This window comes from Lepisma saccharinum, chromosome 6, assembly GCF_977018435.1.
Source record: "Lepisma saccharinum chromosome 6, izLepSacc3.1, whole genome shotgun sequence".
Taxonomy (NCBI): domain Eukaryota; kingdom Metazoa; phylum Arthropoda; class Insecta; order Zygentoma; family Lepismatidae; genus Lepisma; species Lepisma saccharinum.
In genome coordinates this window covers 6,853,889-6,869,376 of record NC_139234.1, presented here as the reverse complement: position 1 = coordinate 6,869,376, position 15,488 = coordinate 6,853,889, and the positions used below count along the sequence as shown (strand labels likewise).

At 37.4% G+C, this 15,488-nt stretch overlaps 1 protein-coding gene across 1 annotated transcript in view; it reads right to left on the bottom strand.

Moving 5' to 3' along the window:
* Positions 1 to 1,621: 1,621 nt before the first annotated feature.
* Positions 1,622 to 15,488, bottom strand: part of LOC145988976 (uncharacterized) — a 52,130-nt gene continuing 38,263 nt past the window's right edge. The window contains exons 5-6 of the mRNA XM_083124279.1: positions 10,298 to 10,405; positions 1,622 to 1,765 (exon numbers count right to left, since the gene is read on the bottom strand). Of these exons, the coding sequence (XP_082980405.1) occupies positions 1,709 to 1,765; positions 10,298 to 10,405 (165 nt within the window). The 3' untranslated portion in view covers positions 1,622 to 1,708. The remainder of the gene's footprint in view (positions 1,766 to 10,297; positions 10,406 to 15,488) is intronic.

Here is a 15,488-nt window from a genome sequence, read left to right as displayed (position 1 = left end):
TTTTTCCACAGTTGGTTCATCGATCGAGTTGGTGTTTTCAGGTTAGGTCCACTTTTGCACAGTAAGGCTAATCGGGACTGGATCTACACTTTAAAATGGGATCCGAACTACTATGTGCCTCCACCGGGACCCCTTGATGACAAGGTGACGATGCTACCACTGTACCATCAGGGAGGCTTTCTAGGGTTGGGCAAGCATTGAAAACAACTGTTGGCACAACGTACCACCAACTTCAATTTGTCAACCAATGTAAACGCAACTTTTCTCACAGAAAAATCCAGTTGGCCCCCAATGGTTCTGGTTACTTGAAATATATTAATGACAGTTCAGCTGTTTCATTTATTCTGATTGATTGTAATATGTACATAAAAAAGTTGAATTTCTAATGAAATATACATTTTATATGCAAGTGCAAAAGTTAAAGTAAATAAAACATTTTACAGTTTCAATTACATTTTATTATACATGTTCAATAAAAATATAAAAATATTAAATAGCTATATAATTAACCTTATGTTTTGTACATTTAACAAAGTGGTAGAACTTCTTGAACAAAAATATATATTTTCACTAGGTAAGTACAATTTTAACTTCATAAAAATATTTTACCACTAAGAAAAAATAGTTTTCACTCTGAAGAATTTATTCAGATAAAGAAAAAACTTTTAAAATAAAACTCATTAACAGCAGACACTACACACAAAACAAATTATTACATATCTTGAGATATTACTGAAAAACATTGCATTTAAATATTGCTTTTGTGGTTTTCCATTTTTACATAAACAGCCATGTAAAAGGAACCACACAAATATATTGAATACAGAAAACAAATAGATAAAAAAAAACTTTCCGTTGTCACAATGAAAAGTATGACAATTGTTACAAAAATAATACTATTAATCACACCGATTTAAAAATACTATGACTTGAATATTCTTTTTGTAGGAACATTTTACAATAAAAATATGGATACAAGTTTCTCCTTAAAAAACATAGCCTATACAAGATAGATGACAAAATATGATCACAAATCTCAATCTTTCTTCTTTGCTGTGCATTCATCGTGGTGCGACTCTCTCCAGTGTTGAAGCTAGAATGCATAAAGAATTTGATCATTAGGCAATGTTTTTATATATATATATTTTTTTTTTTTTTGCTGTTAGTAAACATCAAGTGTATTAATCCATTCTAATCCATTTATGTCCTGCCCCATGACAGTGCAGTCTTCTTGAACAAAAATATATCTTTTCACTAGGTAAGTACAATCTTAACACCATAAAAATATTTTACCACTAACAAAAAAATAGTTTTCACTGAAGAATTTATACAGATAAAGATAAAACTTTAAAATAAAACTCATTAACAGCAGACACTACACACAAAACAAATTATTACATATCTTGAGAAATTACTGAAAAACATTGCATTTAAATATTGCTTTTGTAGTTTTCCATTTTTACATAAACAGCCATATAAAAGGCAAATATATTAAATACAGAAAACAAATAGATTAAAAAAACCTTTCTGTTGTCACAATGAAAAGTATGACAATTGTTACAAAAATAATACTATTAATCACACTAATTTAAAAATAATATGAATTGAGTATTCTTTTTACAATAAAAAATATGGATACAAGTTTCTCCTTAAAAAACATATACAAGATAGATGACAAAATATGATGCATATTTATACGGTACAAATCTCAATCTTTCTTCTTTGCTGTGCATTCATCGTGATGCGACTCTCTCCAGTGTTGAAGCTAGAATGTATAAAGAATTTGATCATTAGGCAATGTTTTTATACTAACAGTGTATTTTAAGGGCTGTTTGGGCTATTAGTAAACATCGAGTGTATTAATCCATTCTAATCCATTTACGTCCTGCCCCATGACCGTGCAGTCGTGCTTTGGGTTCTGGCTACGGGATGAATACAGGTTCAAGTCTCCTGGGAGAAGCGTAACAACTTTTCTCCTATGAATGAATAGCATAACACGGTCTGTGACGTTTTTCCTGCGCGATTTGTACTAAAGACGTATTACGTCATATTTCGCGTAGGAAAGACCTCACATTTCCTCCTTCGTAGTACGCCTTGCGTCACGCTTGCTTTGTTGGTTGTGCCAGTCGCCGCTAGGTGTCTCTACCTATCTTTGCCTAGAGCTGCTTTTACGAACGTGTAAGCTGAATCAGTTCCGATCCGACCGACTCTCACGTAACAGCCTTGTCCTCGCATGACAAAGAGCGAGAAAAGGAACGAGGATGACGTGCGATTAATGTGGAACGGTGTCTCGCTGGACGAGACTTGCATTTTTTTTGGATCCTAATTGCACGTGCTCGTTTTAGATTATATCTCCATACTTCGTATAATCACCCGAAAGTGGATCTTGTTCTCGCAAGATTCGGATTTTGGAGTTAAGTAGTGGAAAGACTACATTTCTTGTGAGGAATCAAATACGCGTGTTCCGAGTCCAGTTTGACGTGTGCACAGACTGTTTGTCGTATTCTACAGGACACACGTTACCACTACTTCTATGGAACGTCTTCATGGAAACCTGATTGCGAGGAAAGTTGAGTTTCGTAATACCAATGTGAGGGAAGAGACGACCGTATGAGAAAGAAGCCAAATCCTATTAGATTCTCCAGTTGCAGAGTTCGATTGACCAGATGGAATGGTTTTGAGTGGACTATTGAGTATGTACTGTGTCAAATCCTTCCTTTTGCGCCATATCAAATATAGTGAAGTGCGTCGGGTTGAAATACTTTGAATCTCCGGTTCGAATAATTGAGAGGAAGAAGATATAAGTGTCGGGTTGTTGGAACTATGCAAAAATGGAATTAATCATGTAATTGTTTGAACTGGTGCGTCGTCGTCACTATTCGTCGTATACAAAAAGTAAAGGAGAATTTCTAATTTTCTTAATAATAAATTGAGCAAGGCGTACGTTAGAGTAATATATTATTGCGTATCAGGAGGTGACAGAATGCAATGAGAGACAATGTTTGTCTGGCACGAAAATATTAAAATAAAGTAAGAAGAGAGCACCAAAGTAAAAAAGGGGACAAATTGTTACAAGAATGAATAAGAGCTTTTTATTGCAATGTGTTGTTGAGAAGTTAACTCGTTGATGATATTTGATATTACATGGTTCTATGGGTTGGTTGAATTTATTCTTGTCCGTTGTCGTAATTGTAATGACCTAATGCAAGAAAATACGGGGTGAACGAGAGAGAGAAATAATTGTTGAATTTATTTTTGGAAATAATCTTGTGTGATTTAAAAGACGGGTTTCTCGTTAATAACTGCTTTGATGTACTTGTTTTCATGTTGGGACGTTAATCAACCTTCGTTGCGAGATTAACGCAATAAATTCTGACTTAGTGTCACAAATGAATTTTGCTCTCTCTTCTTTTTTTCTTTTTTGTTTTTTTTGGAACCTTGCTTGTTAATGAAGAACGAGAGTTTATTAGTGTCAAATGAAAAGATGAATTGATTGGTCAGAGTGGTATACGTATTTTTTTGTGTGTGGTTCCGGGTACACACCCGTACATGAATATACGCATATCTAAATTGAAAGGTCGACATAGTGTGAAATTTTCCACGATATTCTGTGACAATATGTTTATTATGTACTTTGTTTTTGTTTAGTGTTTTTGGGAGGGCCTCATATATTTAAACACGTGCACCCCCTTTTGTCATTGGTTCTCTATAGAGACTGAGGTGGCAGTGATAAACGCTTGCCATTAACCTCAACATTGTTGTGACTTTTGTAACTGGTTTGTTGTTATTCGTTTCTACGAACGTACGATAGTTGATCCCGGACCTTTTGCACGTTTCCTTAAATAACTTTCTCTATCTTTGCTTACGTACGCAACAACCACGTTACAGGTCATAGAAACCTACAACAACGAATTGGGGTTCATCGTGCTGGAAACTATTCATCATCCCTTAACTAGTTGGATTATCTTCCATCTCGTCAGGTGGGTGAAGCCGGCAGTCGATAGGAAGGCCTAAAGGGGCTGTTGCACCATGGGTTATTATTAATCCACTTAAGGCGAAGAGGGACAATTTCCCCTAGGTCTTTCTCGCTGGGACAGCTGTCGATCACTGTTGCCAACTTTACTCTTTTGGAGCCAGATCTGGCTCTTTCGTGCACTCGTTACTGTGAACTGTGGCACCCGCCCTCTACCCCACCATGATGCCACCATTGGCTCTGGCCCATAAGGACCAACCTTTGCCATGAGTGTACATTTTGCACGTGACGTGATATTCATATATAGGCTGCGTCACCCACACCCCTCTTTCCTCCCCAGGTATTTTTATATATAGAGCTGTGGCTTAAGGTGAAGATGTCAATATTATTATCTGGGAATCCTTTATTTTCGATTTCATATGAACATCATAAAATTATTGAGATGGGTAATGCCGCCAAATCTAGGTGGTGAAAACTAAGAATACATTTCCATCACTTTAAAGATAACTGTAATAGCAGCACCCCCACCCCTGTGACACCTAAATTACCCTAGGAGACACTTTATGCAGCCTTCGTTAATCAACATCCTTGAAATTCATCTTTAGCTCTTGGTGAAATGTAGCTCTTTTATGCACATCAGGTTTAGCAACACTGCCAGGATGGCTGTAGGAGGCAAGGAGAAATACATTACGCTTATAGGAGAATTATTTTACTCTCGTTTTCTTGGAGATATCAAACTTCCGATGGCGGAAAAAAATATATGATCGGGTAAAGGATCCATTGAAGATGATATTTGCGCTAGAAACTTTTTTTTTAGCCGTAACTTCAATTTGAAGTTCGTCTCTCCATAAGGAATACATGGGATTCTGTAAGTACGTATTCATCGCATTTTTCAAACATGGTATCTAGCTTAATAATAAACTTTAAAAACCGCTTCCACTTGCAACATGGGGAGAAATTCATACTCTCAAATTATGCGTGGATTTTCTTTAGTAGCAGTGCCAATTCCGACGATATTTAAATAAATGCATGCCTGGTGCGAAATTGTCCCTCCTCACCTTAAGTTAATTTTCCCATATATTTTTTTTTTTTGAATGTGATTGATTTCTCCACCTGTCTGGCAGCTTCGGCAGGCAAGTACTGTAAGTGGATTAAAATGGATTACCTCTCTCCATGTAACCACCAAATGGATATCGTTAGATACAAAGCAAGTGTATTTTGAGGAACAAGTAATTAATTTGAATTACTGCATTCCTAAGACAAGAATTATTAACACTCCTTGATGTAGACATTTAATAATAATGTGTGGAGTAGATTTTATAGCAGTGTCTGGAAGTACCTAGTTACATGTAATACGTAGCAGCTACATTTAGAGGAATTCTAACTGTTAAGCTACTTTTTAGAAATTACTTTTTGCATACGAGTAATGTTATTGACAGTTACTTTTGCAGGCACTTTACAATACTCAAATTGTTAAATTGAAAATTCGTAACATGGAGGAAGTTAAACTTGACAACCCTGTTTCCAACTATGTGTCTTTCCTGGATGTTAAAGTGAAGCAATTTTTATGGAATCTCCTAAGGCAAGGAAGCTAGGCTTTATTGCATACTAAATTTAGAACATTCACACTTTATTGCAATTTGTAATTTCTAATTGAGCATAAGAATTCAGCATTTTTAGAGAATTGTTGCATTCTCTTGGAATGTGGTAGTGGAGCTGGGGAAAAAGTGTATCTTGTTGAGATTGGAATGCAAGAGAAAGAATAAACAGGTGTGAAATAAGACACTAAACCTTTAAATTGGCATTTATAGGTATTATAAAGATGTGTTATCAGTAGGGTAAGCCACTTGATGATTTTGCATCTATTTTTAATAAAGGCTGAAAAATTGCTCGAATATATGGAAATGTGTATGTTGAAATAATTTGTTAAATAAAGGCAATTTGTTCAGTTATGTTTTTGTTTTCCCTCATTTTCGAGGGACAGGTCATTTTTTGGCAATTTTGAGCATTTTCAATAGTTTCTGGAAGGCAATGGTATTTTTTGTTATAATTTCAGATTTTATTTATTCACCATTTCCGCTTGCTAACCCAGCAGAACACATGCTGGGTAAAAAGTACCCACACAATCAAAATTGCTTCTTAAGGGCATGTGGTACAGTTTCCACAGGGCTCTTGCCTCTGGGTAGTGTTGCCAACTTAGCTCTCTTGGAGCCAGATCTGGCTCTTTTGTGGACTCGTTTGGCTGTGAACTGGGGCGCCCATCCCCGTGGCCCATTATGATGCCATCACTGGTTCTGGGCCACATAGACCAACTTTTGCCATGATTATACATTTTGCACATGGCGTGATATTATTATATTGGCTGTGTCGCCCCACCCCTTCATATCTCATCAGGGAATCCTTTATTTTCAATTTCATACAACCATCGGTGGATTATTGAGATGGGTGATGCCACCGGATCTAGATGCTGAAAACTAAGAATAAATTGTCATCAATTTTAGAGTTAACGGTAATAGGAGAAATACATACTCTTGCATACACCCGGGTTGTTTTTTTTTAGTAGGAGTGCCCATTCGGGCGATATTGAAATAAATGCACAACTGGTGCGTAAGTGTAACTCCTTACCTTAAGTCCGAATTTTAATTGTTTTAAAGCATGTAAATAATGTATCTTCATTGACATATCTAAATTTATTAAGTTTAAATGTTTCTATTTCATTACATAAGATGAGTGCTCTCTCCCATAAGTATGGATGCATGCTGTGTAAAAAAAAAAAAATACCAAGAAGACAAATTACTTAAGTCTGGATTTTAATAATTTTAAAGCATGTAAATAGGTAGTAATACCTTCATTGATTAATCTAATTTTATTAACTTTCAACATTTGCATTGAATCACATAATTGATAAAAAAAATAGAGGGAAAAAAAACATGTTGAAATGACAAGCTGAAATGTGTCAGTGCACATTGGGTGAAATTCACCCACGCAGTATTTCTACAGCCCTGTGAGCAGAACTAGCAAACTAAGAAACAGCTGATTCAAGGTCCCGACACTCTAAAAGGGTTCCCTAGAAAGGTACTGAGAAGGATGGCTTCAGACACTCATCAGAAGTGATACAAAAATATATATTTGAAAATCTGCTGGGTAATTTTTGCCCACGAGCATGTCGACACATAATCAAACATTTAACCTTTTGAGTCCCAAGGCCATTTTCACAAGTAAGCCTCTCTGTCCCGAGCCGATTTTGAGCAAAATGCAGAGTTTCAATTAAATGAGTGTAGATCGGTGACTAATTGCCCTAGAGAGATGAGTGATATACCGTTGTACACGGAATGAACCAGAGATTCAGACTATATGAAATTTATGCAAATTCGGCGTATATATGGAGGAGGAAAGGAGGAAATCCCCTGAAAATACTTTTTTTTTTAAAAATGGGGTTTCGCCCCCCCCCCCACCGCCCCCCGAAAAAAAGGATATGAAAAGTTCAAAATGCACATAGAAATTATCTCTAGCATGTAAGGAACACAAAAATATTTGCATTATTATCATATGACCAATGTAACTTGAGTTGTACATCCCAAAAAGGAATGGTGGGCACGCCACTGATTCAAGCTTCAAAATGCAGCGGTACCTTGAAATGACTCTAGCTCAGAAACTAAATGCCCTAGAGATATGAAAGATATACCGTTGTACGCAGAATGAATCACAGATTCAGACGATATATAATATATGCACATTCGGCGTACATATGGAGGGGAAAAGGGGGGAAATCCCCTCAAAAATACTTTTCTTAAAAAGATGGTGTTTCCCCCGCCCTCCCCCCCAAAAAATGTCAAAATGCACAAAATGCAAAATTTATGAGGGGGAAGGGAGAAAACCCCCAAAAATTATTTTTAAAAATTGTTGAAATGTTTGAAATTTATATTTTCCCTTGAAAAGAGAAGTCCCTTTTCCCGCCTTTTCACCTCCATTTTCATGAAGAAAAAAAAAAGGTGCAAGAAACATTTCTGTTAAATACATGTGTTAGGAACAATATATAAAAAAAAATCGAAATTCTAGCCAAAAATAGAAAAGTTATAACGTAAAAACTACGACCTTGACACAGCGTCTCGATCGAGATGCTTGGGACCGTGAGGGTTACAGTTGGGTATCTCGATCGAGACGCTTGGGATCCAAAAGGTTAAAATAGACCTATAGCAATATCTCCTACCCCTATGTTTCAATTTATGTCGGATGAAAACTTTTTGAACTGGAAATTAAATCCAGGCCACATTACTTATGAGTATGCTCAAATTGTTTTAGTGGAGGTAGAGAGGAGCTTCTCCACATAGACACCTTAACTAGCAGGAAATAGACCATCATTTTTATTTGACAATCTATGCCAAGTATTTATTTTCATTTTAATTCATGTTTATTGCGAAAAGTCACTGCAATTTGTGTTTTCCAAAACAAAATCAAGATGAAATTACTTTCTTGTTAATTGATTTTAAATGATGCAGATTGTATCTTAACCTTTTGGATCCCAAGCATCTCGATCGAGATACCCAAATGTAAGCCTCACTGTCCCAAGCATCTCGATCGAGATGCTGTGTCAAGGTGTGTCAAGTTTTTACGTTATAACTTTTCGATTTTTGGGTAGAATTTCGATTTTTTTTATATTGTTCCTAACACATGTATTTAACAGAAACGTTTTTTTGCATTTTTTTTTTGTCTTCATGAAAATGGAGGGGGAAAGGCGGGAAAAGGGACTTCCCTTTTGCGTCTCTTTTCAATGTCACATTTTTGCCGACAAAGGAACACCGGCTTTACCGGCTTTGTTGTTCTAAAGCAATGCTTTTCACTCCCACCTGTGAACTGCTTTCGACGGAAGCTTGTTTATCAGTATCCGATGTCAAAATGAAAGTTTTCCGTGAGGGGGTGGGGGGGAGGGGGAAGACTGGTTGCTGAATCTGCGTTGTGAGAATGGAATTTTGAAACGCGCTGAAGGAGACCTTTGTTTTTTTTAGCACAAGTGTCCACAAGTTGCGACAGGGGTTACCCTGCATTGTCTAAAAATAGAATTTCAAACAGCTGCAAGAATCGGTGCTCATTTTTCACTGCGTTCTAGCTTTTCGTCCGTGAATGTTGTGCGTAGGTGTAGGTGTCGTTTTGTGCCCAAGTGCGAGGACATTTTTTGGGTGAAGTGACAATTTTTTTAAATTTTTTTGTGGGTTTTCTCCCTTCCCCCTCCATATATATGCCAAATTGCATAAATTTTGCATTTTGACATTTTTTCAGGGGGGGGCGGGGGGAAACACCATTTTTTTTTAGAAAAGTATTTTTGAGGGGATTTCCCCCTTTTCCCCCTCCATATGTACGCCGAATGTGCATAAATTATATATCGTCTGAATCTGTGATTCATTCTGCGTACAATGGTATATCTTTCATATCTCTAGGGCATTTAGTTTCTGAGCTAGAGTCATTTCAAGGTACCACTGCATTTTGAAGCTTGAATCAGTTGCCATTCCTTTTGGGGGTACAACTCAAGTTACATTGGTCATACGACAATGATGCAAATATTTTTCTGTTTCTTACATGCCAGCGATAATTTCTATGTGCATTTTGAACTTTTCATATCCTTTTTTTTTTTGGGTGGCGGGGGCGAAACCCCATTTTAAAAAAAAAAGTATTTTCAGGGGATTTCCCCCCTTTCCCCCTCCATATATACGCCGAATGTGCATAAATTATATATCGTCTAAATCTGTGATTCATTCTGCGTACAACGGTATATCTTTCATATCTCTAGGGCATTTAGTTTCTGAGCTATAGTCATTTCAAGGTACCGCTGCATTTTGAAGCTTGAATCAGTGGCGTGCCGACCATTCCTTTTTGGGGTACAACTCAAGTTACATTGTTCATATGATAATAATGCAAGTATTTTTGTGTTCCTTACATGCCAGCGATCATTTCCATGTGCATGTCGACACTGTCATGTACTTTTTTCTTGGGGGGAGGGTGGGGGAACCAAATTTTTTTTCCCGAGATTTTGGAATTTTGAGTTAGCTCCCTCCCCCCTGCCACATATATGCCGAATTTGCATAAATTTCATATAGTCTGAATCTCTGGTTCATTCCGCGTACAACGGTATATCACTCATCTCTCTAGGGCAATTAGTCTCCGATCTACACTCATTTAATTGAAACTCTGCATTTTGCTCAAAATCGGCTCGGGACAGAGAGGCTTACATGTGAAAAAGGCCTTGGGTCTCAAAAGGTTAATAGGTGAAAGGTCAGGTGAGTAGAGAGGAAGAGGTGGAAAATGTATTAAATAAAATAGGAATCTCACCTGACAACTTTCTGAGCAGTAACAATTTAACCAACACAGTGAACATATCAACATGGCTGGTTTGTGGCACACACAACAGTCTTGGTCTTCTTGTACTTCATTATTATTCTGAAAAAGAAAAAAAAAAGTTAAGCTTGCTGTATGTATGGAGATCATTTTTAATCATAAATAGGAAACTCCAAGATGCATTTTTTCTGGGAACTTTTCTACCGTTGGAAGCGACCCCGGCTCCCACCCAGCGTCGAATGACATGGGTACCTGGGGGAAACCCTGGGGGGTAAAGGCAGTCAGGGGCATGATGCTGATCACGTCACCCCCACTCACGACCGGATCAAGAAAGTGTGGGGCGTTACCCCCACACCCCCTATACACCTTCATGGCGTGGTGCTAAGCACAGGGGAACATTACTTTTTTTTTTTTACAAGATGCATTTTTAAAAAATGCTCACATGTGGAAAAATTAAAAAGCAAAAATATCTCGAAGAGACATAGTTTCCAACAAATATCTCCATCCACTTGAATCTTGTAATGGACTTATCCTCAGTCCATATACGAGTACTTCCAGACATTGTGAACTGACACTTTAGGAGCAGTTTTATTCATACAGGATGCAGCAATGGATTGGGTGATTTGAAATACTACCACACTTAAGACAAAATAATACATAATATACATAATTAAGACAATATGAACTACTTCATTAATTGAAGAAATACCAAAAGAAAATAGAAATACAATCTTTACATTTTGATTTATTTGAAAATAACATTACTACAATGACATTTATTTCGTTCCACACACTCTCTCGTACTTGGGGTAGGAATCTTCCTAGAACAATATTTAAGTTCATTGAGGGTGCATAGGGGTTGGCTGGAAGACTTCTGCTTTCAAATATTCCAAAAAATAAAATAATTGGTGACCCAAGGAATATCCTCGTCATTTTTGTAATATGATTTTACAGCGAATGCATGCTGTGCCCTGTCCTAACTTCATCATAACTAGGGAAAGGATTTTAAGGTGCGGCACCTTTCCAAAAATATAGCTGTTTTCATACCGATCATTTGAGACATGTATTTTAGGACATGAAATCGAGTAAAATGAACACACTTTGTTGCACCTTTTCTTTTGATGCTTCAGCACCTTTTTCCTTCCTTTTCTTGGACGTTTTGTTAAAAAAATTGGACAGAAACATAAATTATTTACACTCTTCTTGAGCACCTACATAAAATCCTAGTCTCATTTTGTAGAGCACAACGAGAGCTATAAAATGGTATAATATAATCATTGCAGGCAAATAGTTCCCAAGATAATGTAGCAAAACCCACAAGGTTAAACACAACGAAACCTATTCGATAGAACTACAGTTCTCAGGCATGTATCCAGAGGGGGGGCTTAGGGGGCTTGAGCCGCCCCGAAAGTTTTAGGTTTACACTAGATAAAATGAGGTTTTTGGTTTCTTGTGGTGTGAAATAAAATAATATGACAATAATTTAAGGAGAGAAATAATTATCGAGGCAAGACGGAGAATGTTCCGTAACCCTGTTATTGATAATAGCACGTATCCAAGATGGGGCACAGGGGGCTCGACCCTCTCCCCAGGAAATTTTTCAATTTAAGTTAGATAAAATTAGGTTTTTGGCTTCTTGAATAATGTGAAAATAATTTAAGGAGAGAAATTTATCGAGGCAAGACGGAGAATATTTTATACCCCCTGTTATTGTTAATAGCACGTATCGAAGGTGGGCATGAGGTGGCTCGAGCCCCCCCTCAGGAAATTTTTCAATTTACACTAGATAAAATTAGATTCTTGGCATCTTGAATAACGTGATTTATAAATCTGAGAGAAATAATTATCGAGACAAGATGGAGACTGTTCTATAACCCTATTATTGTTAATAGCACGCATCCAAGGTGGGAATCAGGAGGCTCGAGCCCCCCTTCAGGAAATTTTTCTGTTTACACTAGATAAAATTAGGATTTTGGTTTCTTGAATAATGTGATGATAATTTGGGAGAAATAATTATCGAGACAAGACGGAGAACGTTATATAACCCTGTTATTGTTAATAGCACGTATCCAAGGTGGGGTTGAGGTGGCTCGAGCCACCCCCAGAATTTTTTTTATTTTTTACTAGATAAAATTAGGTTTTTGGCTTATAATAATGTGACGATGATTTAAGGAGATAGACAATTATCGAGGCAAGACGGAGAATGTTCTATAACCATGTTGTTCATAATATTGCACGTAAACTTTTCTTGCGCTTTCGGTGTTGTCGCAGCGCACTTGAACACTATGTAGAGACAGACTTGTCAGCATTTGGAAGCTGCACAACAAAGGTAGCGCCACACGTAGGGCGATTCGTTGTAATATCAAATCTCTGGAAGGCGGGAGAGGACACGTTCTTGAATGAGAGAAGGAGTCAACTACTGGCAATATTTACGAATCGTTTTATCTGCGGAACGTTCTAGAATATAATGAAGATATAAATACGTGGATTCAATTTTTCGATTAGTGATGAGTCAGCGTCCTCTGGTTGCTTTATAAGATATAGTGATTCGGAAAATGAAGACATTGACGACTGCAGAACTTCCGGGACCTCAGTGTAATGCTAGTTCGGGTCGAGGGCTGAAGAGATCAAGCCCCACCCCCCTCTCTAAAGTGAATATTTCAGCAGTACCGGATATTGGAGTGGTTTATTAAAACAGAAATAAGCTGCATAGATCAACTGAAAATCAAAGTTTTGAGTGATGAGTTAGTTTTGCCAGAACTAAACTTCGTATATGCAGTCTGAGAATTTCATGATATAAAAAATACTTTTGTTTAAGCCTACTGGGTTCGAAACACATTCAAACACTTAACTACCATAAAGAGACAGCCGAATATTTTATGAATGTCAAGAAGAGAAACCAAGAAGATGTTGCATATGTAGACATTTTAGGCGGAAATTGTAGGCTCTACCAGAACCCGAATCAGGGCTCTACCAACTGAGCCACCTAGCCATCCTTGACTTCAACCGATTTTTCGTTAAAATGTCTACATAGTACATGTCCTGTGTATATCAAATCGTAAGGTGTTGCCTGTATAGTGAACAAGCACAGAAAATATAGGAGAGAGAATAAAAGTGAGGAGCATTCCCACCTTTTGAGGAGAATTTTTTCTTCTTCTGTGGTCAACAAGAGCTACTATTTCGAGGTGACAATGACAGTGGCTTAATACGGGAGATTTCACACCGTGTCGCCTGAGGATTTCACAATTCGAAATTAGGTTTGTGAGGCCTTTTGTGTCGCTACGGTGTGAAACATTGCTGTTGATTGGCCCATTCCAATCGACATGTATCGCCTTTTCCTTCGGTCTGAAACCTTCCTAAGTCTTCAAAATCGAAGTCACAAGGATGGAAAATTAGGGCCTTGTTAAGGTTAGGTGTGAAGGCAGGCAGACAGCACCGCAAAGGATCATATCCAAAACTGCAGGAAGAACGCATCTTACTTCAATCTCCAATACGGAATGATAAAAACTTCTGGTGAGTTGATTTTAAAAAATGTGTCCGAGATAAAGAGTGGCGTGCCCAGGATTTTCGGAAGGGAGAGGGATTACGCATACTATTTTTGGTGGTCAGTCCTGAATTTTGCCAATTTTTTCCTGTCTTTGACGTTCTTCTTTTTTTAAAGAAAAGGAATACTGGATCAAATGGGGTTATGACCTCACCAACCCTCCCTTGGGCACGTCACTGGAGATAAATGAATAAGCATTTGATCATACTGGGAGACGAAACATTAGATGTGTTGGGAACAAAAGGTTTCATTGTGCATTTATTGTTTCGTGATCCACCTGTATTCGAGAAGACTTCCTTTGTTTCGTGCGGATATATGACAAGACAGCGGAACCTGTGACAGTCATTTTTGAACACTTGTGAATGCTAAGGCTTGAATCTGAACAATTTGGTAGGTTTCGGCTTTTATAAGAGCTGCAAACATTGGAGGACAAGACACGTTAGTGGTGTTCAGGCTCGAATCAGAGAGAAATATTCGAGAGCTGTCTGCGTCAGTTGGCAGCCCACAATTTGAATCTCGCGTTGTCGAGTGGATTGCCCATCCCATGCATGTGTAACAGCTTCGTAAAAAACACTCAAATACACCATAGATGTTTTTATGCCTGATAAGAAGAAATGGACAAACACACATACTGAGATGGTTCCGGCACACAATGTTAATGCATGGAAACAGAGGAGTCGAGTGGTAAAAAATGTTCCGATTTCACGTTCTGATTAAAATGACAGCCTTACAGTGGCGACGATTTAAGGGATAGTTGCTCCCCATTTTTTTGCCTCACTATTATGCCCTGTTAATGTTAAGCCTTGTCTACCAAGAGAAAATGAACTTTCCTTGCACCACCCTCCGCCCCCCGTTTTTGAACCCAATTGCCACCACTGGTCTTAAACATACAAGTGTGAGGTTCTTACTATACCCCTTAAAAAAATTGGTGTTGAGCCCCCCCCGAAAGGAATTCCTGGATACGTGCCTGACAGTTCTCTATGCTGTCCACGCACATTATATATAGAGGAACAGAGAAAGATAGTATTGAATAAAGATATTATATCAGCACCTTTTTGAAAACATTATCAGAACCTTTTCTCCTCCCCTTACCGCAACATAATTTTGCACCTTAAAATCCTTTCCCTAATCATAACTGAATGGTAAAACGTTGCTGCAAGATGGCAGAAATCATACGTTACCTCTGATGCAATAGCCATATCCAGTGTTGCAAAACTGCCCGATTCATTGCTACATCTTGTATTTTATTTCTTTGTATGATTCATGAAACATATAATGAAAAAAAAACAGGAAATTTGCAAGCAGTAGTCTTTCTTCTTGCATAACACAATTTATTCAAATGTATTCTGCCAGCACTATATAAAGATACATTTGAAGGTAACAGACTGACAAAACTGACAACCTATGAATCTGTATTTTCTGAATCAAAGTTAGAGGAATAGTACTTCATGAGGTAATTTTTTGCAGACAAATTTTAGAATTTAGAGACATGTATTGTATATTTGCAATCCAAAGATGTTCTCTTCTCACTGATAAATAACTTTGACCATCAAGGTCGATATTTTTCTGGAATTGTTCATATTGAAAAGTTTACCTTGTAGGAATTTTATAATGGTTACCCCATATTACAAACAAAATATA